General features: G+C 54.1%; 2 protein-coding genes and 1 pseudogene across 8 annotated transcripts in view; 1 reads left to right on the plus strand and 2 right to left on the minus strand.

Moving 5' to 3' along the window:
• LOC101097072 (phosphofructokinase, platelet) overlaps positions 1-5,156 on the plus strand; it is a 55,487-nt gene extending 50,331 nt beyond the window's left edge. For all 5 annotated transcript variants that reach the window (XM_045060809.1, XM_045060811.1, XM_045060813.1 and 2 more), the window contains 3 exons: positions 821-920; positions 4,392-4,494; positions 4,736-5,156. In XM_045060809.1, the coding sequence (XP_044916744.1) occupies positions 821-920; positions 4,392-4,494; positions 4,736-4,883 (351 nt within the window). In that variant the 3' untranslated portion in view covers positions 4,884-5,156. The remainder of the gene's footprint in view (positions 1-820; positions 921-4,391; positions 4,495-4,735) is intronic.
• An 804-nt stretch (positions 5,157-5,960) lies between these two features.
• The window catches only part of PITRM1 (pitrilysin metallopeptidase 1), a 44,317-nt gene continuing 25,785 nt past the window's right edge, over positions 5,961-24,492 (minus strand). For 2 of the 3 annotated variants that reach the window (XM_045060806.1, XM_045060807.1), the window contains 14 exons: positions 19,031-19,169; positions 14,789-14,905; positions 14,015-14,147; positions 12,892-13,012; positions 12,713-12,789; positions 12,296-12,461; positions 11,963-12,063; positions 10,013-10,169; positions 9,268-9,339; positions 8,724-8,836; positions 7,696-7,821; positions 6,883-7,028; positions 6,480-6,582; positions 5,961-6,382 (listed from right to left, as the gene is read on the minus strand). In XM_045060806.1, the coding sequence (XP_044916741.1) occupies positions 6,289-6,382; positions 6,480-6,582; positions 6,883-7,028; positions 7,696-7,821; positions 8,724-8,836; positions 9,268-9,339; positions 10,013-10,169; positions 11,963-12,063; positions 12,296-12,461; positions 12,713-12,789; positions 12,892-13,012; positions 14,015-14,147; positions 14,789-14,905; positions 19,031-19,169 (1,665 nt within the window). In that variant the 3' untranslated portion in view covers positions 5,961-6,288. The remainder of the gene's footprint in view (positions 6,383-6,479; positions 6,583-6,882; positions 7,029-7,695; positions 7,822-8,723; positions 8,837-9,267; positions 9,340-10,012; positions 10,170-11,962; positions 12,064-12,295; positions 12,462-12,712; positions 12,790-12,891; positions 13,013-14,014; positions 14,148-14,788; positions 14,906-19,030; positions 19,170-24,492) is intronic. The other variant, XM_045060808.1, reaches the window with a different exon arrangement.
• LOC111561610 lies at positions 17,387-17,555 on the minus strand (annotated as a pseudogene).

Genomic DNA, 24,492 nt, shown 5'->3' on the forward strand with positions numbered 1-24,492 from the left:
AGTCAGAATGATCTGCAAGGAGTCTTGGGGTGGCTCTGATTTGCAGGCGTGCCCCAGAGGTCAAAGCTGGAGGCGGGTGTGGACCAAGGGCGGCATGCCTGTCCTGGGCCCGACACCCCCCATCCCCCAAACCCCCACAGGTATCTTAGGGTTTTTTTTTTTAATTTTTTTTTCTTTTTTTTTAATGTTTATTTTTGAGACAGAAAGACAGAGTGTGAGTGGGGGAGGGGCAGAGAGAGAGGGAGACACAGAATCCGAAACAGGCTCCAGGCCCCGAGCTGTCAGCACAGGGCCCGAAGCGGGGCTTGAACTCACAGACTGTGAGATCATGACCTGAGCCGAAGTCAGACGCTTAACTGACTGAGCCACCCAGGTGCCCCTCGTAGGGGTTTTAACTTCGGGTCTACTCATTCCTCCAAAGGGCCTGTCACCGTCCTCAACTTACATGGCGACCTGGTGCCCATCTGTGTATTTTCGTGGACGCTACTGGCCCACAGAGGGGATCACATTCTTAAAGGAAACCGTGACCCGCTCCCCATCCCAATACGATTAAGGAATCCTGAAAGAAGATTCTAATAATGAAGCCCGGGTTGTGCAGCCCAGGCTGGGGTGGGGCGAGTACTGGGGTGCCGCCTCACAGGCTGGGCTCCGGCTACAGGCCCCGACTACACACAAGGAGATAAAAACTTGCAAAAGCAAAACAGAAACCCCCAGAACTGCTGCTTACACAGTCTCCTGAAAATACGACGTCAGTTTTGCTCAATACTCGTGGCTCTCGCGGCGATTTTAAAATGACGTTTCCTGTGACTCTGACCGACAGGGTGGAGCGCCTTCACCGTTTGACAGAAACTTTGGAACCAAGATCTCCGCCAGAGCCATGCAGTGGATCAGCACAAAGCTAAAGGAGGCTCAGGGGAAAGGTACCGAGTGCCGCCGGGAGGGCGGAACCCCCGCGCGGGGGAGGGGGGCGCCTCTCCTGCTTCGGTTCGGTCCCGCCTGGAGCCGCGCACGACACTCTGTGCTAGCCATCTGGCGTCGGGGTTGTGACCAGGGGTGGGTGTCCGAATCCATGCGGTCCCCCGCCGGGGAGTGGCGGAGGCGCTCAAGTGGCCGCGTGGCGTCCCTCCGCCACAGCCACGGGGAGCCGCGCACACGCTGGGCTGCGGTGGCAGGCCCCAGCACCTGACCCTCCCTTGTGCCTCCGACACTGATCTGGCTTGTACTTAGCACACCTGAGACTTGGATTCACTCGTGACCGTTCTTTTCGGCGAAAACCAGGAACTGGCAGGTGCCTGGGCCGTTTGCGCCTTCAAAGCCGGAGTGTGTCCTTCCCGCACGGTCCACTCCCTCCCACCAGGGGGAGGCCTCAGGATCGCAGAACCATTCTTTCCTGGAGTCCCGCCACCTGGCACGAAACCTTCAAAGGCTCTCGTAGTTTAGTGCATATAAGCCCACAGCGTGCGTGGCCCTCTGATGTCGCGTTAGGGTTTGGAGATTTGCCGCGTGGGTGTGCGCGTGTCTGGGGTTCCGGCGCTGGAACCCTGCCCCCGCCTCCGGGGCCCGCTGGCTTGCACGGTCCGGCAGGGGAGACGTGCTCACCAGCCACAGGCTCACCCTCGCGGTGTGCGATTTCCCCGTCACTTTCAGACGACTGGTGTGATGTGGGTGTGAGGCAGCTTTGCTGTGGCGTTGAGGCGACCTTCCAAAGCGATGGAGGAAATGCCAGGTTCCCTCATGTTTACCTCAAGGTCTTGCTGTTCCGTGGGCTCTTTCAGTACTCTCGTCTCTTAACGAAGTCCTCCGAATCTTTATGCAGCCGGTATACTTTTTCCTTTACGATTTGAGCTTTTTTTTTCTAAAGCATCCTTCTATGTCAATGTATTTGATCTGCTGGAGTTGATAGGAAGCGTCAGGTCTGAGTTCATTTTCATGTGGAGAGTCACGTGGGTGCCATGTGCGAAGTGTCTAGTCTCCATCACAGACCAGCTATGTGCAAACGTATCGGGACCATCCGTGGGCTACTGGAGTCACCGTGGGGCACTCGGTTACTGACCCCTGCAGCGTTCAGGTTTATGAACAATTACGGATAAGCCGGTCCTCCTGCCACTTTCCAGCCATTCTTGGCCTTGTGAGCTGGCACAGAAATAGAAGCTGATTGTTAGGGCCCACCAAAAGCTGTGTGGGGTTTTTTGAGAGAATTACATTTAATCAAGAATTTGCAGGTAGAATTGACATTAAAAAAATTTTTTTTAACGTTTATTTTTGACACAGAGCATGAACGGGGGAGGGTCAGAGAGAGAGACACAAAATCCGAAGCAGGTTCCAGGCTCCGAGCTGTCAGCACAGAGCCCGATGTGGGGCTTGAACTCACGAGCCGTGAGATCATGACCTGGGCCACAGTCAGACGCCCAACCGACGGAGCCCCCCAGGAGCCCCTTATCTCTTATTAAAGCATAAAGATCTTACATATCTTCTGCTAAGTTTACTCCTAACTTCTTGATATTTAAAAAAAATGTAAGCGTTTTTTTTTTGTTTTGTTTTTTACGAATTGCTGACATATAGAAATACAGTTGTTGTAAACGGAGCATATGATCAGTAATGTTTTACACACTCTTAGATCGTAGATCTGTTTTTCACATCCACGGACATCTTTCCGTGTGCATACAACCTTACACTCGCGGGTGTGCGTTTTACTCCAGAGAACTCTGAAGAGCTGCTCTGATGGCGGGATTCCTGCCGAGGCCTCAGCCCCAGTGAGAACAGGGGACACTGTCAGTGCTCCTTGACGAAGCATCACTGTCCTCTGAGGTCTCTCTGCAGTTAGCGTTTGCTGTTGGTCTTTGGTAAACTTCCGATACTTGAGGCTACTGGTGTTCACTACGTGTTCGTTTGGTCACAAAAGGATACTTTGCCTTTTTCGTATCTTATGAAACCATCTCGTAAGCTAAAATGGTATAAAGTGAAGAAACGATTCATTTATGCCAGAAAATTCCTGAGCATCCCTAGACGCCCCCCCCACCCCCCCCCCCCCCCCCCGACCACTTAGGACACACACGCTGCTAAGGGTGCACGAAAGAAACTGAGGTGAAGCCCAGAGGACACACAGCTCAAGGCTCGCATGGCTGGTGTGCGGGTCTCGTGTGCGGGTCCCAGGGAAGGCGCCGGGTGGCACCAGTCTCACTGCCCCTGCCCACTCCCTGCAAAACAAAGCTCAACGCTCTTTGCACTTTTTGTCATGTTTTTTGTAAAAGAAAAAATGTTTGGTTTTTAGTTAACGGAAACAGGTACCAACGCGGTCTTTCATAAAAGCAGGGTAGCTGCACACACTTTTGTGTAGACCGAGGTGGTCGCGTGCCTTTTCTGCACCTGGTTTCCTGCTCCCTGGCCCCGCACAGGCCGGTGTGCAATATCCTGTGATGGCCTTTCCCTTCGGTGATATCCCCGCTGTCCTGTCCCCGGCAGGTGCGGGGTGCCAGCGTGCTCTGTCGTAGGAGGTCTAGGGGTGTGGGGGCTCCCTGCGGAAATCGGTGAGACGGGAGTTTTGCCCTGCTTTCTGGAGGGCTGGGACCCCGCCCCCTCAAGCCTCCTGCTTCCTTCATAGGGAGAGTGGAGCACGGTTTCCCTGATGTTTACAGAGCTGCTCCTGCTGTCTTTAATCTGTTCTGGAAGCTCTATTCTAGGAATTTTCGGGTGCCTGGGGCGCTCATAACCCCCTTTTCCTGCAGATGCTGGTTACTTGTGTGAGTGCCTGTCCTCACCCCGTTTTCCTGACCGGGGCTGACTAGATCTCTGCGTTCATTAGCAACGTCTAAGAACCAGTAATGCAAACGCATCCAGCCTGGTTTTGGTCTCAAAGAACCGACTCGGGCTTCGGTTCTTTCCACGACCGTCGGTTTCGTACATTTCTTGTTCGGGGTCTTCTTTTCCCAGTTCCCTAAGGACGCTCACGCCCTTAACTTCCAGCTGGTCTCGTAGGTGCGCTCGTGAGCCTCCGCCTCCCGTAACATTTCACCGAGGCCGGCTCGTTCTGCAGTTGGCGCCAGTGTTCTGATTCCAGCATCTGGGGAGACCCTCGGCCCCAACTCTTAGGGCGCTCCTTTCCAGGCTCTGCCCTCTGGGGGCGGATCGCTTAGTGCAGGTAACGGCACCGCTCGGCTTGAGTGTGCGAGAGGAGGCCACGCCGCCACCCAGACGCTTTCTCATCTCTGGCACGGCCGTGTGCGGTGGTCCCCCAGGACTTGTCCCACCTGGTCAAAAGCCCTGGGAGAGATCAGGGCCTTGCCTCCTGCTCAGAGGTGGGGTGGGGTCGGGGCACCCCTCGCCTCCTCCCTCGCCGCTCCTCCTGTCCTCAGCGTGACCGATCATTTGCTCTGACACCCCTTATTTTATAGGAAAAAGGTTTGTGACCGATGATTGCATTTGCGTGCTGGGAATAAGCAAAAGAAACCTCCTTTTCCAACCTGTGGCACAACTGAAGAAGGAAACAGACTTTGAGTAAGTAAATAAAACAGCGCGTGCAAACCTCACTGCCCTTAGAAGCGTGAGCGACAGAGGGACATCGCTGCTGGGGTCAAGGTCAGTGACTCGGAATTAACACGAGACGTAGAGCGGCAGGATTTCTAGGAGCGTAGAGAACGGTGTCGCGTACCTCATGAAACCGCTCGATCGTCCACGCCTCCCTGGGCCGCCTCGGCTGGCGCGGGCAGCCCTCACGGCCGCTTCCTCCCGTCCGCAGGCACCGGATCCCCAAGGAGCAGTGGTGGCTGAAGCTGCGGCCGCTCATGAAGATCCTGGCCAAGTACAAGGCCAGCTACGAGGTGTCCGACCCCGGCCAGCTGGAGCACGTGCACCACCGAGGCCACGAGGAGCCCGCCGCCATCTAGACGCCGCCGGCCCGCACCGCCCGGCCGGCGCTGCTTCCGACTTCCCGTTTACCGCCCGTTTTTGTAACACTTAAGTTATTTATCGGCACTTCGCGTGAGTTCTGCTGACATTAACACCCGGTCACAGAGCCCCCCCCCCCCCCCCCCCCGTCCTGTCTCCCTCTCCCCGCGGACCCCCAAGGCTCCGGCGCGACTTGTCTGCTGCGTCTCCTACTGTTTCCCGCTTTCAAACATGTGTATCCAGTAGAATTAAACGTTTGGCTAAAACTCCAACCATGGGACTCCATTGAGTTTTTTAGGTAGGCACTTAAATCCTCAGGATAAAGGTTTTGTCGGCAGTTTTACGGGCAGTTATCGACAGAGTGTTTTGACAGGGATCAGTGCACGTTCCGAGTCATCGCGGGCAACAGAGATGCCGCTTTGACACACGGTACACTTGCCAGGTGCGTGGAGGTGGCCCAAGTCCCAAAGTGACTCCACACGTGGAGTAAGTGATAGAAACTGGGAATGTGTCTTCAGAACGAGGTGAGCTCACACAGCGGACTTCGTTCCCAGCCACACACTGACGCCAAGGTTCTCCTACCGAAGAAGCATGTCAGTGTCTGGTGGGACCCACGCTCGGGGCTGTGGGCAGTCACAGGCAGAGGGACGGGGACGGCCCTGCTTCCCTGAGGGCAGTAAGATGGTCACCTCATATCTGTGTTCGTGAAAAGCATTCCTGCCTGTTCCATCGTCTAGAGACGCGAAATGACCCGGGCTACAGACCCGAATGCAGGAAAGGCATCGTCCGGAGATCTGCTGAGGGGCGGAGAGGCAGACGGGGACCAGCACCGAGCGCACTTTCTGTCTGAAATTTGCACAGTGAGCAACACGGGAGACGGTGGGAGAAGGGTAATGCTTACCGGGCCGCCCTGGTTATCACCCATCTGCTCCAGACTTTTCCACGGGGCCTGGCTGTGACCACACTGGTTCACACATCAATGCGTGTCGGATGCCTCTGTTCACTTACTCATTTTTTAATAAGGGCCCCAGGAGCTCCTGTAGCAGAAGGTCATTTAAAATAATGACTAAAGAAAGTACGGGTGGATCAGAGTTGCCCTTTATTTTTAAATTTTTAAAATAAATACTCCATGATTTGTAGGTGAAATAAGCACTTAGACGATGAGAAACTCTGAGTTCTGATCTGTGTGTCTCTAGCACTGAATACACCATCATGATCATCTCTTTCCTTCTAAGAGAGGAGTTTGGTCTGACCGGCCACACAAGAGTGACACATGACCAAGATGGGGCGGGGGGAGGGAGGGACAGTAACTTTCCCACCTTTCAAGTTAAATTAGCTCAGGCTTCCCTTCAAGGGCCGTGCCTGCCTGTCTGTCGTCCCATCCCACTCCCGAGCACAGACGTGTTATCTGACTATCCATGACGGGTCCTTAGCGATTTTTGCGTTCTCCGGTCCGAGCAGGGCCAGGCCACGTGTGCCCCTCCCGACGCCGAGGTACCTGGAGAGGGGGGTGGGGGTAGGTCAGGGTCAGGGCCGTTCCCGCACGCGAGCCTTCACGGGCCGCAGGCTCCGGACACTCGTCACGCAGCACTTACTTGTCGCTCACGGCGACGAGACTGTCGTGGTTGACGGCAAAGAGCTGCTCCCGGTGCACCTGCTTCAGCTCGTCCGAGAGGCCGTACAGGAAGTGGTCCAGCCCTGCGGGCATCAGAAAAGCCAGTTCCCGCACTGACCTGCTCCGAGGGCACCCGGTGGACACTCTTCCAGCAAAGGTCAAGCTGTTGCGTGGCCCCTTCCCGCAAAGCCTCTCCCCCCGCCAGGGGCGGAAGCCACGCTGCGGGGGGGTGCCCCTCTGGCACCTCCCCCCCGCACCCCTGGGCCTCAGGCCACTCAAGCCCTGGAGTGATGGAGCCCCCAGACCCTGCCCAAGCATGTGTGTCACCGAGGAGGCGGGGACCTGGCAGAGCTCAGACCGTGTCCGTCAGGAACAGCAAATACCTCTGTCTGAAGGAGGCACAGGGGCGTCCACGGAGGCGAAGACGGAGAGCTTGGCCTCGTCGATGTCCTGCTGTGTGAATCGCCCAGCCTTAGCCCAGTCGACGGCCTTCGCAAAAGACTGGAGCGTTTCTGTCGAATGCGGGTCCCTAGGAGGCCAGAGAGACTCACGCGTTCGCCCCTTCACCCTTACACCCTCTGATTTCACAAACAGAGGAAACCACGTGGACAGGGAAGAAGGCTCACGCGGACCAGACACACTGAGGATGGTTGGATAAAGCCCCTCAGTTGCTTAAGGAGCACCCAGAATGTCCTCATAAGCAGCCGTAAGCGGGCCAGTCTGCAAGGACAGCCGGGGAGCCCTCCCCGCTCTGCGCACAAGTCCTTGAGGCCCCGAGGGACCTGGGGGAGGCGGGGGTGGCAAACTCCTCCTTCCAGCGGATGTCTAACTCGGGTCCACAGAAACTCAGGAACCGGTCTAAGGAAAGGGCAGGAGCAGTCAGGGCACGACAGCTCCACGCCCGGCACCCACACCGGGCCTCTGGGGTCGCTGGGAGCCCGGAAAGCTCTCCGCTCCTGTCCTCACTAACTAAATCTTGGTCTCCGGTAACCGCAGTATTTAAGCCAAAATGTTTCCCGTCAGTACTGCGTCTCCTAGACACGAACAACCCAGAGGACACTGCTGGGTGTGGTTTTGCGTCCAAGAAGCGAGAAACAAGGGGCAACGCTTCTCTTTCAAAGGCTCGCCCGCCGCGCGTACACGCGGCCCTCGGGTGGTGAGCGGGGCCGGTGGCGGGGAGCGCGGGGCCCACTCACCGGTAGGAGTAAAACGTGAACATCCCGTCGCGGCCGAGTCTAGCGCCTGCGCCGTAAGCGCCGCCCTTCTCTCGGATTTCTGTGTGCAAGAACTTGGCCGTCATGAGACGCGCGAGGACCTTGAGGCTGAGATGGATCGAAGACCGCGTGTTACAACCGTACCCTTCCCGCCAGAAGGCTCTCACTTAACAGTGACACACGCTACGCCTTCCCCTTCTCTAAGGCCGAGAACACACACGGGGAGAAAAATCTGACATGAATTTTCAAACGGGGGCTGCGGGGAGAGGTGGGGAGAGGGGTGGGGGCGCCCCTCTCGACTCGGGACAGCGCACAGGGAGCACTGAAGGTCTCATCAGGTGAGGTCACGAACCTCATCGCTCGGGCACACGTACAGACCCTCGTTCATCTAAACCCCCACCTGCCCTCTCTCTCGCTCTCTCCCGAAACACGGGGAGCTCTTCGGTACGTTTCTACGGGGACCCTCCCTGAGAAAACACTCCAACAGAGCGAGTTCTACCAGTGGGTCCCACATTCCTGTTGGGGGCTCACGTCCTGGGAGAGAGAGCTGGAAGCTTCCGGCAGGCATCCTCACAGGACAGAGAGCGGCCACGCCCGGAGCCCCCAGCCCTCCGCACGTTAACTGGAGGAGTGAACGTGTGCCCCTCCGGACGGCGGTGGGGGAGGTGCTCGCCTCGTGGGCGCTCCAGGCCAGACCTGGGCAGACGGGCTCCCCACATCCCAGCAGGGACCGGGGGTTCACCCCCATGTATTGTCAAATATTCTGTGTTATATAAGGAACACAAGTTCACAGTTGGAAAACTGTAAAATACAAAGGAAGGGGGAAAAACGATACTCCTCCTCCCCAGGAGTGCTTACAACACGTTCGTGCTTTAAATGTACTTAAGAGTAGAAGTGCGTGGCCTGGTCTGCGTGGCTTAGTGTACAGAGCACAAGTTCAGTTCCTACGAATGTAGACCCCCCTCTCCCTCGAGCCCAGCAGCAGCCCTGCGCCCTCCTGGGCCCCGCACCTGGCGTGGTCCGGGTCCGTGTAGGGGGCGGTCCTCACGCATTCGCCCACGTGGTTCACGGGGAAGGGGAGCAGGAAGTGTGTCTTCATCTGGTGTGGTTTGAAGGTGGGGTCCTGAGGGGACAGGCATGGCCGTGCTGGCTCCCACTTGCAGGCTCACGGCCAAGGGCAGGGCGTGGACCCGTCACTCCTCACAGCTTCTTGCTTGACGATGAAACATCCCAACCCCGACCCAAGGAACACGTAGTTCCTCAACTAGGAGCATTCCCTCCTACGTGGTCTCCACCCAGCCCGCTGCGTGACCCCGTCTTTGCATTCGTCCCCAGACACACGTTAAGTCTTCGTATCTGTGATGAACCACACCACCGTCACAGCCCCTAAGGCAGCGTGGGAGGGGCCGCAGCGCCGACTGCACAGTTCCAGGTGAAGGCAGCCGGCCGGGACGCGACAGGAGCACAAGGCCCCCGGGACGCGTCCCCCACACCAGCAAGGGCGCGCACAAGCCGCGCCGCTCCTCCCAGGTGACAGGGGCCGTGTGAACTTACCGTGATCAGCTTCCTTAGGACTCGGGGGCCGCTAATGTGCGTGCTTCCACTGGACCCACTGGGGGCGGGTTTCTGAAAATAGTTTCCAAGAGAAGTGAGAAAGCCCCCAGACTCACCTGATACACTTCAGGTCTGGTCACGAAAATTCAGAGCCAGTGACAGGCGTGAGGGCACACATGCTAAGTGTTTGAAACCAGTGTAATGTCTGCAGGTTCTCAGAGCCTCAGGGAGAGGCAAGGCTGTCGCTGGAAGACAGGCCGACCAGTCCTGACCGGGGAACGGGCACAGGGACACAGCGGAGGGGGGGCAGAGTCCTGTCTGCAAAGCCTGTGGATGGTCACCCTTCCCCGCACGAAGATGCACTCTGCAAGCTAACAGAGCAGACTGGCCTCTGCCTGGGAGGCCGGGACAAACGTCCGCGCGCTACAGAGTCCCCTTGAGGGGCCTCGCCAGCAGCCGGGAGACCCGCCTGAGCGGGAGGGTTTCTGGCCGCTCTCCCGCTAGCACAGAGGCTCTCAAACCCACCGCGTTTCCGCATCAGGAAAGCGCCCACTGCAAAGGCCCACGTGACAAGAAGGGAACGCAGGATGGAAGGCCGGGCGGTGGGGTTTGAATTAAGCTCTCACCTGGGTGGACACTGGGCGAGCCACTTAACCCCGCTGTCCTCTGCTCCCTCCCCTCAACGGGACACGACAGGGGCGGCCGCGGATGTGAGCACTGGGGCCCACGCCCAGCAAGGGCTCACCTCAACCACGGACAGGTGCCCCGGCTTCCACTCCGCCTTACTCCGACCAACGTTTTGAACAAACTTTTCGACCTCTTTTTCTGCCAGAGACATCTGCTGAGGCATAGCATTCACGGAGCATCTGTTCAAAAAGCCATGTATACGTAGGAGAGCTTTACTGAAAAAATGAAACACTTTTACTAATTCATCACGTTTTGTATGAATGACACAAAGGAGTGAATACTACGTATTTACTTTTTCTTTTTTTTTTTTAAATTTTTTTTCAACGTTTATTTATTTTTGGGACAGAGAGAGACAGAGCATGAACGGGGGAGGGGCAGAGAGAGAGGGAGACACAGAATCGGAAACAGGCTCCAGGCTCTGAGCCATCAGCCCAGAGCCTGATGCAGGGCTCGAACTCACGGACCGCGAGATCGTGACCTGGCTGAAGTCGGACGCTTAACCGACCGCGCCACCCAGGCGCCCCTACATATTTACTTTTTGTATCAAATAATGTTTGAACTGTTAAAGAGAAACAGTAGCCAAATACAGAAGTAATAGAGCCGTCTTCTCCAAAAAGGCTCCCGCGTTATTTCAGTGCCGCAGGTGGGGACCAGCCATCAGGACATAGTGACCACACGCCTGACACTGACTGAACTGTGTCCTTGTCCCTTAAGGAGAACACACAACGTATCGCCATCTGCCAAGGGCTTACATTACCTGAAGGTGGAAAACCTAAATTACCGTCTAGGAGGGAAATCAATTTGAAAACATGCACCGGTCATTAAAGCGGAGGAGTTTAAGTTGCCAAGGAATTACCATGCTCTCCAAAACTATTCTCACACAAGTCTCCTCAATTCCACGGCGTCACAAACCCGGCTATCACGTACCGGTCGCTTGAACGGTACAGACCACAGACGCCGTCCCTCTTTTCCTTTGGACCCTAGCCCCTGAGTTCCTGTCACTAACAGTAGGTACACCCAGATCGGTGCTAACTGTTCCAGACGCTACACCAACTGCTTCGTACACAGTCGTTCATTCCCTGCCATAAATACGTAAAGCAGTGTTTTATGGAGAAGGAAACAGAAGGTCCGAGTGGTCACAGTGCTTAAGACACCTGCCCTCCCGGGGATGCCTGGGTGGCTCAGTCGGTTTAAGTGTCCGACTTCGGCTCAGGTCATGATCTCACAGTCCGTGAGTTGGAGCCCCGAGTCGGGCTCTGTGCCAACAGCTCGGAGCCTGGAGCTGCTTCGGATTCTGTTTCTCCCTCTCTCTCTCTCTGCCCCTCCCTTGCTTGTGCTCTTTCTCTCTCTCTCAAAGGTAAATAAACATGACAACAATTTTTTTTGAGGACAACTGTCTTCCCAGTGGTCGGGGAGAACTTGCCGTGATTCCTGAGGACCGAAGGGGAAGACACTGGGGAGCTCTAGAAAGACTAGAGGCTAATCTAGATCTGTGTCCTTGACAGTGAGATGCCAAAAATACACCGTCAGTCATTTTAAAATTCCCTTCACGCTCACGGACCTGAGGGATCAGGGCCGACTGACAGTCACCGGTGCCACGGCTTCCCTCATCCCATCAGGCACCTGTTCTCACGAGAGACGCTGCGTGTTCACTCTGGTCTCGAGCGAGCGGACCTTCCCTCGGGCTCACCGACTGCTTGCTTATGGAGCATCTGCGGTTTTACTTTTGGAACCACCGTAACTAAACGTGCGCAAGAACTCTCCTTTGCAGTTGTAGGGTTAAATTAGCTTGCTTCCTCCCCACCCTCCACAGCTGTTATTATTCTCAAATATGTTTCTCCCGTGAAGAACGCGTTCTTGGTTATCAGAGGGCGTGAGGGCTAGAATGCGACTGCCGAGCGGAAGGCAGGTTTGTGCCGCCGCCTCGAGGGAGACACGTCTGACGGCCGCACTTTGGGGAACGGGGAGAGCGGGAGGAGGGCTGTCACGAAGCCGGCGGGAGCCCCACCTCATGTTGTCACGGTTCAGCACGTGCTTCGTGATGCGAGGCAGCTTCCTCAGGACCTGCCCGATGTCGCTCATGCCCATCATCCTCTTCATCAGCTTCACCTGAGCCGGAGAAAGCCACAGCTGCATGCGGGCCCCCAGGCACCCGTGCCCGTCGACTCGAGAATCTGGCCGTGCCGTGTGTGGGACTCGCCGGCCAGGCTTGGGGGTGGGGGGTGGGGGGAAGAAGGTGAATTACAGGAATCTTTCCCTGTAAAATGCGATCGGCTGGAGTTAGCTCTCCTGGGACACAACAGTCGGGCGCCAGCGCTGGAGGCCCCGGCCGGTGAGTCACCTGGTCCATCCCGCTGAAGGTCTCCTGCAGGTCCCCCGCCGGCGTCAGGGTCCTGCCGGCTCGGACCATCGCGTACAGATGCCCCGAGTCAGGCACTCCGTTGGACAGCTCTTGAGCAGACATCGTAACCAACACTCGGAAATATTCTTCTTCTTCAAAGCATGGGCTTCGGGGAAAATAAAAACGTATTCGGTTCCTGGAGACCCGGCCGCACCCCTTTCGAGATCCGGAAAGTTCATTAAATATCGGTTTCCAGATGACGCGAACACCGTCAGGAATTGTACACGTCCACAGGAATGACAACTAGGATGCAGGCCGAAGCCACAAACGACAGGCGAGTAACAACTCCTGCTTTCACAACACGGAGACTCAGCCCCCTGACCTCGCCCCAGGAGGAAGGTCTTCACAGATAGTTACCTGTGGAACATCTCACCCCACAGCTGCATCATGTCTGGCAGGTTTCTATCGAGGCAGAAGGATGAAAACAGCACACCCTAAACCACGCAAAAAGGAAGAAGTGACGACTTAATTTCAGGGACAAAGAACACGCTGGAGCCACGCCGTGGAGCGCCCAGCGACGCAGAGGGAACCGCTACCTGCTCGTACACGTCCAGGTGCGTGCCATCAGGGATCACGTGGGGCGACGCGGCCATGCCCCCCGTCTTCAGCTCGATCTGCTGAGCCTGCTGTCTGTAGTCCAGAAGGCCGCAGCCCAGCCTGTCAGAGCAAAGAAGGGTTCCCCCACCGCCGGTGTGGTCTGGGCCGTGTCACCCTCCGCTGTGAGCCGCTGGCACGACCGTGGCCACGGCCTCCGGCGACCCGCGTCCACACCCCCAACCACACCTGCCCACCGCTCGCGCCCCGTTCCAGGCGGACACGACGTGTGCGGGGACTCCGGTCAGCGGCATCCCGCCCGCCCAGCCCACAGGCGGCCGCTGCCCGGCGCCAAGCACGGAACCCTAAGCCCTGCTCTGCAAGGCCGAACTTCCCACGTTCTTAATGCTTCCTGTTCTCTCTGCTTCTAAAACGTTCTGACCCAGATTTCATCTGCTCAAGTGTTCGGTCTCAGAAAGGAGATCTGGAGAACCGGCCTCTGTGAGCTTTTAAGAAAAGAAGTCCTCTCGGCACGGGTGATGCTTTTGCAAGAAACAGCCTAACTCCAGCTCCCAAGGTAAGAGAGGACGGAGGCCACGGTGACACCCGTGAGGCCCCCCAGAAACGGCTGTGCCGTGAAGGACAAGTGGGGGGGCTGTGTTCAAGGAAGGGCAAGAACGCCACAGAGGTCGGAGGTGTCTTCCCATGACCTCTGCTAGGGTGCACGGGACATGAAGCCCACGTGTATGACGGGGCACCAGCCTACTTGCTACAGGGTTCCATCCCCCTGGTGTCTCGGCACACGGACACGGAGCTGCGGCCCCGCCACGGCCAGCCACGGAGACCCAGAAGAGGAGCGGGCCGTGGGGCCACGTGCAGCCTGCCGTGATCTCAAATCCACCCGGACGCCCGCTCTACCAGGGGTCATGGCGTCACACAGCTCAGTGGAGGCCACACGGCCTCTCCGGGTCACCCCACGCCTACGTGGCCGACGTGCGGGACACCGTTGTTTTCGCAAAAGCACTAGGGGTTTTCCAAACTAAAACGACTCGCTAAAAGGTGATCGCCGACGCACCGAGACACAGCAGCTGCGCGTCCGTGCAGAGACCCACCCCAGGCCCTTACTTGGTGAGGACGCTGCAGAAGAGGGGCACGTAGGGCCGGAGCTCCTCGGGAAGGGTGTGCAGGCTGCAAAACGCTCTGAAGTACACCACGCCGTTGGTGGGCTGGGCGCAGTACTGCACGGGGGTCTCGCCGGCTGCGGGGGCACAAGCAGCCCACTTCTCAGTCACCTCCTCACTCTTCGGTATGCCCTCCTCAAATGCTCCCCACCGAGGACACCCACACCCCCGGCCAGGCCCGGACGGAAGGGGCGTTCCTCGGGCCCTGCGGCTGCCCTGCCCACCGCCCCCCCCCCCCACTGCGTGCGGCCGTCTGCACGGTCTCGGGGGGGCTGGCAACACCCGACCCCGCTCCCTTGCCCGTCCCATGTGCCCCCCGTCCCGCGGTGAAGACGTGGGGGACGTTAACCCCGCTTCCCAGAGGCCTCGTCCACTTATGTGCACACACACTACCCGGTGGTGGTAAACACAAGGAGCCGCGTTAAGACAAAGCGGAAGCGAGGGTGCTTCTCAACATCAAGGCGATCCCATGACCCGAGTGACACAGCCCACGTGTGGGCTCCTCGGGCACGTGCCCCCACTTGCCCACGAGCGGCAAAGTGGGCGAGACGGGAAGGAGCCGGCAGGGGGCATCGCCGCCCTGCCCCCCCACAGCCCCACTCCCAGCACGGCCACGCGCTCCGGCTCCCCACGCAGCCGGCCACCTCCCCCGGACGGGGCTGGCTGGGCACGAGGGTGCCGGCGTGGACACAGAAACAAGACCGAGCCTCCCGCTGACCTGCCAGGGCCACCTCCAGGTGCGTGAGCGGGATGGTGGGCTCGATGTCCGACACCTTGAGCGCTGGCAGGCAAGACGTGTCCTGAGGTTTGCTCTGCTGAGTCTGTAATTCCAGACCTAGAACCACGCAGAGTGACCAGCAATCAGGGCAGGAGCTGGGAGGTCTGACGACCCGCTCGCCTGCGCTCGGGCCGGCCCACGCGGACGGCAGCCACCCGGGGCACCATGGCTTGCCAGCTCCGCCGTTGCCGAGCAAACCCAACTCGGCACAACAGCCTGCCCGGGAGGCCGAGCTTTCCTAAGTGCCCTCCTGCCCACGACGTGAACGGAGAGCTGTGCTGGGGCCACTGCTGTGCTGATGGCCGGGCCGGGCTTGCTCAGGCTCCTCTCCACCCCACCAGACTGTACTAGAGCCTGAATGCTCAGCCCGCTGCTGTCAGACTTCCAACCCATTCCTTGCTGGACCAGAATCTCGTAACTTTCGCACTTGCTTTGTCTCCTTTCAGCCGTGCCAGCCTCAGCACGGTGTGTGTGCAACCACGGGTTTCGCACGTTCTGCAAACGCTCCAGCAGACATTTTCTCGGCCTGACCTCTCACGGCTCCCGAAAGAGGGGAGAGGCCCCTCCTTCCGGAGTCACAGAACCTCACAGCCCGTCAGGGCAGGAACCCCAGAGGCTCGGCGCAGAGTCTGCAATGGTGCACGAGGGGAAAACACTGCGCGGTCTCCAGTTCCGTCAAACAAACAGCTTCATTTCTCGCGCGTCCGAGGAGCCGAGTGGACCTGGCCTCCGCATCTACCTCCGAGGTCCTGACACCTGACGGCAGACTGCCAGCCTGTCCCGTGGGGGCCCATCCCCGGCACAGCGCTGTTGCCGAGGCTGGCCCACAGCCCTCGCTCCGGGAGACGCCAAGGAGTGGGCTCTCGGCGGCTTCCCGCGGACTGCCAGGCCCCCACCGGCTGCGGGCTGACTCCCCCACCCTGCCCCTCCACGTCACCTGGGTGTGCAGGCGGGAGCTCAGGAGCCTGCCCTGTCCAGGTCTAGGGCCCCCTGGTCCTGGGCGGCACCCTCACCTCAGCACCTGCTCTCCCAGAGTGCCCGGGGTCAGCACAGAACTCTCCGGCAGCCCGTCCTCTGCCAGGTGACAGGCTCCCGGCTCCCGACGGCGGGGCCAAGGCACGTGACCGTGACGCAGACACCCCAAACTGGAAGACCGTTCCAAGTCAGTCTCCCGCCCCACCGTTCCCACCGCGCTCCTCTACAGAGTAAACTTGGACGCACAGACCGCTCGAGCCGCAGTCCACACCCGGGACGTACTGGCCGGAAAGACCCCTCACGTGCCCCAGCACCGTGTCACACTTAACGGAACTGCGCAGTGATCTGCAAGCGAAAAACACGTTTCCATAATGTGGGCCTCCATCCGCTCACACGCGAGTGTGGACCAGAGCACATGGGTTTTCTCAGAACCGAGCACATCTCTGCGGCCAGGCCAAGAGTCTGGCAACTCAAGGAATGTACCAGGTCCTGTTGCTTAGCCTACAATTACGCTCCGGGCCACAAAGGGCTTTAATCAAAAATGGAAAACGGGTGGGGCTGCAGCAAACTAAAAGCTTCTTCACAGCAAGCTATCAACAAAACGAAAAGCAGTACGGAATGGGAGAAAATATTTGCAAATTACATGTGATAAGGGGTTAATAGCCAAAAATATAAGAACTTCTACAATTCAGCAGCAAAAAAGCCTGAATAACCTGGTTAAAAGTGGGCAGGGGATCTGAACAGACGTTTCCCCAGAGGAGTCATCCAGGAGGCCGACAGGCCAAAATGAGAGGATGCTCAACATCACAACCACCAGGGAAACGCAAATCAAAACCACCACGACCTGTTAGAGTGGCCAGAATCAGGAAGGCCAGAAGCGCGGGCTGGTGAGGGTGCGGACAACGGGGAGCCTCGGGCACCGCTGGCGGACGGAGCGCGGGGCAGCCGCCGCGGAAAACAGACGGAGGTCCCGTTCCATCACAGGACCGAGCAATTCTGCCGCTGGGCATTTAACTAAAGAAAACAAACTCTGACTTGAAAGGGGTCCGTACCCCCACGTCCGTTAGTGTTGTCCACGACAGCCAAGATAAGGGAACCACCTGGGTGTCCATCGGTGGGGGAAGATGTGGTTATACGTACAGTGGATTATATTCAGTCGTAAACAGAGAACGAAATCTTGCCGTTTATGACAATACAGAGGGCATCATGCTAAGTGAAATGAGGCAGAGAAAGACAAACACCTTGTGATCTCACGCACACGTGGCATCTGAAAAAGCAAACGCCAAGCTCGCAGCGACGACAGACTGGTGGATGCCGGAGGTTGGTGGGAGGCGTGTGAGGGATGGGTGAAAGGGTCAAAAGGTACAAACTTACAGTCTAAAGTCACGGCACGGACCGCACAGCACGGGGACTGTAGGTGAGAACGCTGTGCTGCATGTGTGAAAGTGGCTAAGACAACAGATGTCACGAGTTCCCATCCCACGAAAGACAAATTGCAACCGTGTGGGGACAATGCTGACTAGCTGCCCTGTGATCATTTTGCAAGATGTACAAATGTCAACTCGCTGCTATATCCTGAAGCTAAAATAATGCTGTACCAGCTGTATCTCTTCCTTATGAACTTATTAATAAATCCATTTAGAAGACTGTCCTCGGACAGAGAACATATCAGATATTAAACGTATCAGAACAGACAGTACAGCTGACCTCAGCCAAAAGGCCAAGAAGCAATCAATTAATTACACCTCAGTTTAAAAAAGGAAGACGGAACTTGACGACCAGCACTCATAAAACAGAAGGAATTATTATTATATTACTCACAATTAGCGAGCTCCGTTTACGATTACTCACAATTAGCTGGCTACATTCATGAAGAGCTTAAAAGAGCTGTATGCAAAAACCAGAACTCCAAGGTAAAGAGTCGCAACTTACGTGCTCAAATTACCTTTACTAGATAGACTAAATCATCTGAAGCTTAGCGTTACTGACTTCCTACCTAAAGCCAACTCCGCTGCCCGATAAACCTGATAATCCCTCACGTGATCCCAGCCGACTGCTATTCTGGCGGGGTGGCCGTGTCCCTGTGTACTGCAGATCTATTCTGATAGACTTTATTTATTCGTGTAATTTACCTTCGCTAAAACCCACAGTTTTAAAGATACAATTCAATAAATTCTACAAACGCGTAAAGTTGTATAATCATCACATTGCGGTATCATTTCCGCCCCCAAAAAGTTCCCTCCTGGCTCCCTGCAGGCAACCCCCGGGCTCCCTCGCCTTCTGTCAGTATAGTTTCACCGCTTCTACCGTTTCATGTAAACGACTCACTGGGCAGCAGGCACTGTTTGGGCCTGGCCAACGTCACTTAGCACAATGCTCTTGAGGCTCTTGTCACTATGAAGTGCATCGTACTCTGCTCCTCCTTGTGGCTGAACAGTACTGTCACTGCACAGATATTCCGGGCTGACGGAAATGTGAGGGGTTTCCAGTCTGTGTGGACATGTGCTATCGTTTCTTTTGGGCACATCATGTGGAGGAGACCACTGGGCCTTACGGTGTGTTTAGCCCAGGAAGGGATCAGGTACCCGTCTCTGTCTGCACCCAGGCCTGCGCCACCCGGCCCCCTGCCGTGTGTCACGACCGGGGGGAGTACGTTCTGAACTCCCCAGTGGATGCCCGAAACCATCGATAGGGCCAAACCCTGTCTATACGTACGCATAATCAAGTTCAATTCATAAACTCGGCACAGCAAGAGTGACAACAACTGATGGCGACACAGAGCAGTGACAACGATGAACTGAAAAAAAGGTTACGTGAACGCGGTGTCTGGCTCTCTCCAAATGCGTCCTTGTGCTGTGGGTGAAAGACATGAGAGATGCAGGCACCGTAACACAGCTCTGACAACGCACAAGCAGAATCGCTCCCGGCCCTCGGGTGACCGTGGGTCACAGGGGGTGTGTGTGGGGGGCGGACCACAGTGCCTCTCCTCTCTAGCGCTCCTCCTTTTCCTCACCCACAGGATGAAGCTTCTGAGAACAGGGCGATCCTCCTGGGGTTGAAGCCATCGCATCCAACTGTGACCTTCGTCGGTGCCCAATAAATTCGTGTCAGTTCAAATGACACTTGCCTCCAACTATCCTCTCGTTTCACCAAGTTCACTGGGGTCGGGGGAAGGGTAGGGAATTAGGACGAAACTAAACATCTGACCTTTTTCGTAGATCTGCCTCTTGTCTTTCGGGGAAAGACAGTCGATCTTTTGCTTCAGTTTTTCTGTCTCCTTCTGTGTTTGTTTCTCAAAATACTTGTCGTCGGGTTTCATCGACAAAGTCAGCTTATGCGGATTATTCTGCAAAAGGCACAGCAACAAAAAGAGAAGCTGAAACAAGTTTCACTGGAGGCCAACCTGCTGACGAGCCGCTAGCGCCATTCCATGGGCCGGCAGGTGCACCACCCGTTTTAAATAGCCATGACGACAGAACGTACCTCAAAGGTGGCCCTACGGAAAGTGCACGAGCCGCGTGAGACCCCAGCCGTCACCCTCACACACACTGTTCTTCTCACTACTGGGTGCTTACTGTTACGGTTACTAGGTCTAAACCAGGAACCTATCGATGTTGAACATTCTCTTTATACCTTACTCGCACATTTGGACATTATAAATCTTTGACTTTAGTCTAAATCAGAAAGAACTGAAGAAACTAATGTAATGTTTATCTAGACTTCTTAAAGGTTAGAGCTAAATTCTTCAAGATTTTGTCAATTATGAGGACAAAGTAAATATCCACCTAATGTAAAAATGTTAGATTATTTAATGTGCGTCTCTCACTCAACAACACACACACACACACACACACACACACACACACACACACACACACACAGCACACCTGTCTGTAGCACTACAGAGAGGAGAGAGAACCGCACTACAATACAAACTTTATACAAAGTAACCTGTAGTAACAGATGGCAGGTCGAGTGGCCGACCTATGCCCTACGTCCAAAATATGTGCCCAAAATATGTGCACAGTGCACAACCGAGCGACCCTTCACTACACAACAGTCCAAGCCCCATGGTGAAGCCTTCTAAGTCCCATCACATTCATGGTCATCTTCCACGGAACACACACCAAGTACAATGCCCTAAAGCAATGCAAACAAATGAGCAAGCATCAAAAGAATCCATCATAAAGACCAAAATACCCACACATTTAAGGGACTGTTGTATTCTCCACAAAAGTCAAGGCTTCACCCAGGTGAATTCTACCAAACGTTTAAAGAGTTAACATCTATGTTCCTCAAACGACTCCAGAAGGCACTACATAAACGAAAACAGGAGGCCAGTATCCCTGATAGACACAGATGCAAAATCATCAATAAATTATCAGCAAACCACATTCAACACTAACATTAAAATGATTACTCGCTGATAGAGGCAGAAAAAGCATTTGACAAAATTCAACATAGGTTCATGATAAAAACTATCCACAAAGTGGAGTTAGAGGGAACACAGCTGAGCATGACGAAGGCCATGTATGGCACACCAAGGGCTAACATCACACTCAAAGGGGAAAAACTGGGAGCTTCTGCTCCAAGATCAAGAACAAGACAAGGATGTCCACTGTCACCACTTTCATTCAACATAGTCCTGAAGTCCTGGCTGTAGCCATCAGACAAGAAATATAAAGGCATCTAAATCAGGCAGGGCGAAGTAAAACTGTCACTGTTTGTTGATGACATGATACCATACAAAGAAAACCCTAAAGAGTCCACCAAAAACACTGTGAGAATAAACGAATTCAGAAAGTTAATACATAGACAGTGGGTGTTTTTATACACCAATACAAAGGTAGTAGAAAGAGAAATTAAGAAAACAGTTCCATTTATAAGTGCACCAAAAAGAATAATACGCAGAAATAGGCCTAACCAAAAAGTCGAAAGACCTGTGCTCTGCAAACTCGGAAACACTGATGAAGGAAACTGTAGACGACACACACAGAAAAGACACACCATGCTCACGGACTGGAAGAAATCACACTGGTAAGTGCCTACACTACAAAGCACTCTACAGATTCAGTGTAATGCCTATCAAACCACCAACAGCATTTTCCACAGAACTAGAATAATCCTGTAATGTTTACGGAACCCAAAAGACCCCAAACAGCCAAAGCAATTTTGAGAAAGAACAAAGCTGGACATAGAATCCTAGATCTCAAGATTTGCTCCAAAACTGTAGTCCTCAAAACAGCAGGAGGTCGGCTGGGAAGATGGCGGAGGAGGAGGACTGTAAGCTCACTTGGTCCCAGGGACACAAGGAAAAAACACCCACATCAGTGCACATAACCCAGAGAACGACCTGGACTCTGGCAGAATTGTCCGTTCTTACACCTAGTGGGGCATAAAGCCTGGAATTTTATTTATTTTTTTAAAATATTTTTTATTTGAGAGACAGACCGAGAGTGTGTGCAAGCAGGGGAGGGGCAGAGAGAGGGAGAGAGAGACTCATAAGCAGGGCCCATGCTCAGCATGGAGCCCAACATGGGGCTTGATCCCATGAGCCTGGGATCATGACCTGAGCCAAATTCAAGAGTTGGGACACTCAACTGACTGAGCCACCCAGGCACCTGAAGCCTGTAATTCTTTTTTTTTTTTTAATGTTTATTTATTTTGAGAGAGAGAGAGTGCATGAGCAGGGGAGGGGAAGAGAGAGAGGGAGAGAAAGAATCCCAAGCAGGCTCCATACTGTCAGCACAGAGCCTGATGCAGAGCTCAATCTCACGAACCGTGAGATCGTGACCTGAGCTGAAATCAAGAGTTGGGATGCTCAACCAACTGAGCCACCCAGGCACCACCCGAAGCCTGTAATTCTAAAATTCAGCATGAGAAGATGTTAGTAAGTGGAGTTCCCACCTTTAAAGAGACAGCACACCAAAAAGTCTTTGCAAATACAGCACTTTGAGAAATGTCAGGGGCAGACAGGAAGGAGAGTGATCGACTCACAGCGAGGCCCAGAGAGACAGGGATCAAGGGAGACCCCTCCAGGAACAAGGGAGGTGACCGGTACCATTTTCCTCTCCCATCCCCAGCACAAACAATGGCCACCTATGGGAATCAGCAGCACACTGACACTCTTTATGAAACTGGCTTGCACCAAGCCACGCCTCCCCCATGCTTCCAGGGATCTGTTCTTCCTAGTCACACTCGCCTCAGTCCTGGCACTGTGGGCTCCTCCCCCAGAAGACTGGCACAAACCCTGCCAACACCACATCTCCGACCCACGTGTTTTGAAGGACCTCAGTTCCAGTGGCAGCAGGGGAAGGACTCATTCTTCAAGCAGACCACTGCATATCTTGTTATATCATGCCCCACACCTGCTGGAGAACAAACACTGCCCACAAGGCAGAGAGAGCCTCTGCGGACAAGCAGACTGAAGGAAGAAGAGGCCAGGGCCCAACAGCAGGGCACACAACTCACCTAGGAGACACCCCCTGAAGTGCCAGGCCCTGTGGAGCAGGGGACACTGCACTGCCGGGCACAACAGGGCATCTTCATAAGGCCACTACTGTTAAGAGCAAGACAAGTAGCTCACTTTCTAAACACACGGAAACAGATACAGAGAGTTGGACGAAATGAGGAGACAGAGGAATATGTCCCAAATGAAAAGAAAGAACCAAACCACAGCAAGAGACAAAAGTGAAACAGATAAAATAAAAAATACAACTGATGGAATAAACAGCAGACTAGATGAAGCATAGGACCGAATTAGTGACCTGGAAGACAGAGTAACGGAAAGTAACCAAGATAAACAGGAGAGGGGAAAAAATTACACAAATTGAGAATAATCTTAGGGAACTCAGTGACTCCCATCCAACAGAGTATAGGGATCCCAAAAGAAGAGACAGAAAAGGGGCAGAAAATTTATTTGAAGAAATAGTAGCTGAAAACTTCCCTAATCTGGGGACGTTAACAGATGACAGATCCAGGAGGCACAAAGATGCCCCTCTGACCCAAAATCAACCCAAGGAGGTCCACACCAAGATACACAGTAATTAAAATGGCAGAAAGTAGTGATAAAGAAAGAAATCTCAAAAGCAGCAAAAGAAAAGACATTACACACAAGGGAAATCCCCACAAGGCTATCAATGGATTTTTCAGCAGAAACTTTACAGGCCCTAAGGGAGTGGAGTGATATATTCACAGTTGAAAGAAGAAAACTCTGCAGCCAAGAATGCTCTATCTAGCAAGGCTATCGTTCAGAACAGAAGGAGAGATCAAGAGTTTCTCAGAAAATAAAAACTAAAAAAGGTCATGACCACTAAGCCAACCAACCCGGCAAAGAGATATTAAATATTAAATATTAACGGGGACTCCAAGTGCAATTATGAAAAGTAAAAAACACAAATGCAGTAAAAACAAGTGTTTGTGCAAAAATCAGTCAAGAGACTCATAAAATAAAAAAAGGTGCAACACCACATACTTAAAATGTGAGGGAAAGAGATGTTAAAGAATGGGTTCATATTTAAGTGACGAGTCAACTTAATATAGACTGCTGAATGGAGAAAATGTTATACACAGACTGAATGGTAACCACAAGTCAAAAACCAGTAATAGATACGCAAACACAAAAAGGAATCCAAGTATATCACTAAAGGAAGTCAACACACCATGAAAGCACGAGAAGAAAGGATCAGAGAAAATCTATGGAAATGACCACAAAACAAGTAACAAAATAGAAGTACACACCTATTGACGTAGAAAATGCTGGGGTTTGAAGCCGATGGCCAAGAAAGAATTCATGAGGTGTGTTTGGTGCAAAAAGTTGGTTTATTAAAGCCCAGGGGTGGGACCCATAGGGCAGAAAGCTCCACCGGGGTTGTGACGGGTGACTGACTACCTTCAGGTTGGGAGGGGATCAGGGACAGCACAAACCTCCAAGGTATTTTGGAAACAAGGTTTCCAGGACCCTGAGGGGACTAGCTACTGTTAGGAAAAGATCATTTATTACTGTTTAGTAAACCTTGGTCATGAGACCCTAGAGATGTACATCAGTGAGCCATGTGCTTGGGGAATGATTGCTAACATATATTTGGCAGAGATAAAGGAAGTTTTCAAAGTAATTTTTATATGTTAAAGTAGACTTACAGGATCCTGGAGGTCAGGATAATGTTAAGCTTCGATTGCCTTTTGCCCTTTAGCAAAGTGTCACTGTCGAGGCAGCAGAGGGAGGTCACTCTGCCTGTGTCAAAGATGGTCAATGGACCATAGGCAGTAAGGACATTTCATTTTTCATTTGCCTCTGTTTCCCACATCACCTATCAATAATTACTTTGATTTTTTTTTTTTTTTCCGGAGAACGTGTGTATGTGTGTGCAAGTATAGAACGAGCAGAGAGAAAGACAGAGAGAAAGATCTCAAACAGGCTTGCCTGATGCAGAGCTCGATCTCACAACTACGAGATCATGGACATGAGATGAAATCAAGAATTGGACACTTAATGGACTGAACCACCCAGGTGTCCCCATAATTACTCTGAATGTGAACGGACTAAACACTCCGATCAAAAGAAACAGGGTGACAGAATGAGTAAAAAAAAAAAAAATAAGGGGCGCCTGGGTGGCGCAGTTGGTTAAGCGTCCGACTTCAGCCAGGTCACGATCTCGCGGTCCGGGAGT

The sequence above is a fragment of the Felis catus genome, chromosome B4, assembly GCF_018350175.1.
Source record: "Felis catus isolate Fca126 chromosome B4, F.catus_Fca126_mat1.0, whole genome shotgun sequence".
NCBI classification, from domain to species: domain Eukaryota; kingdom Metazoa; phylum Chordata; class Mammalia; order Carnivora; family Felidae; genus Felis; species Felis catus.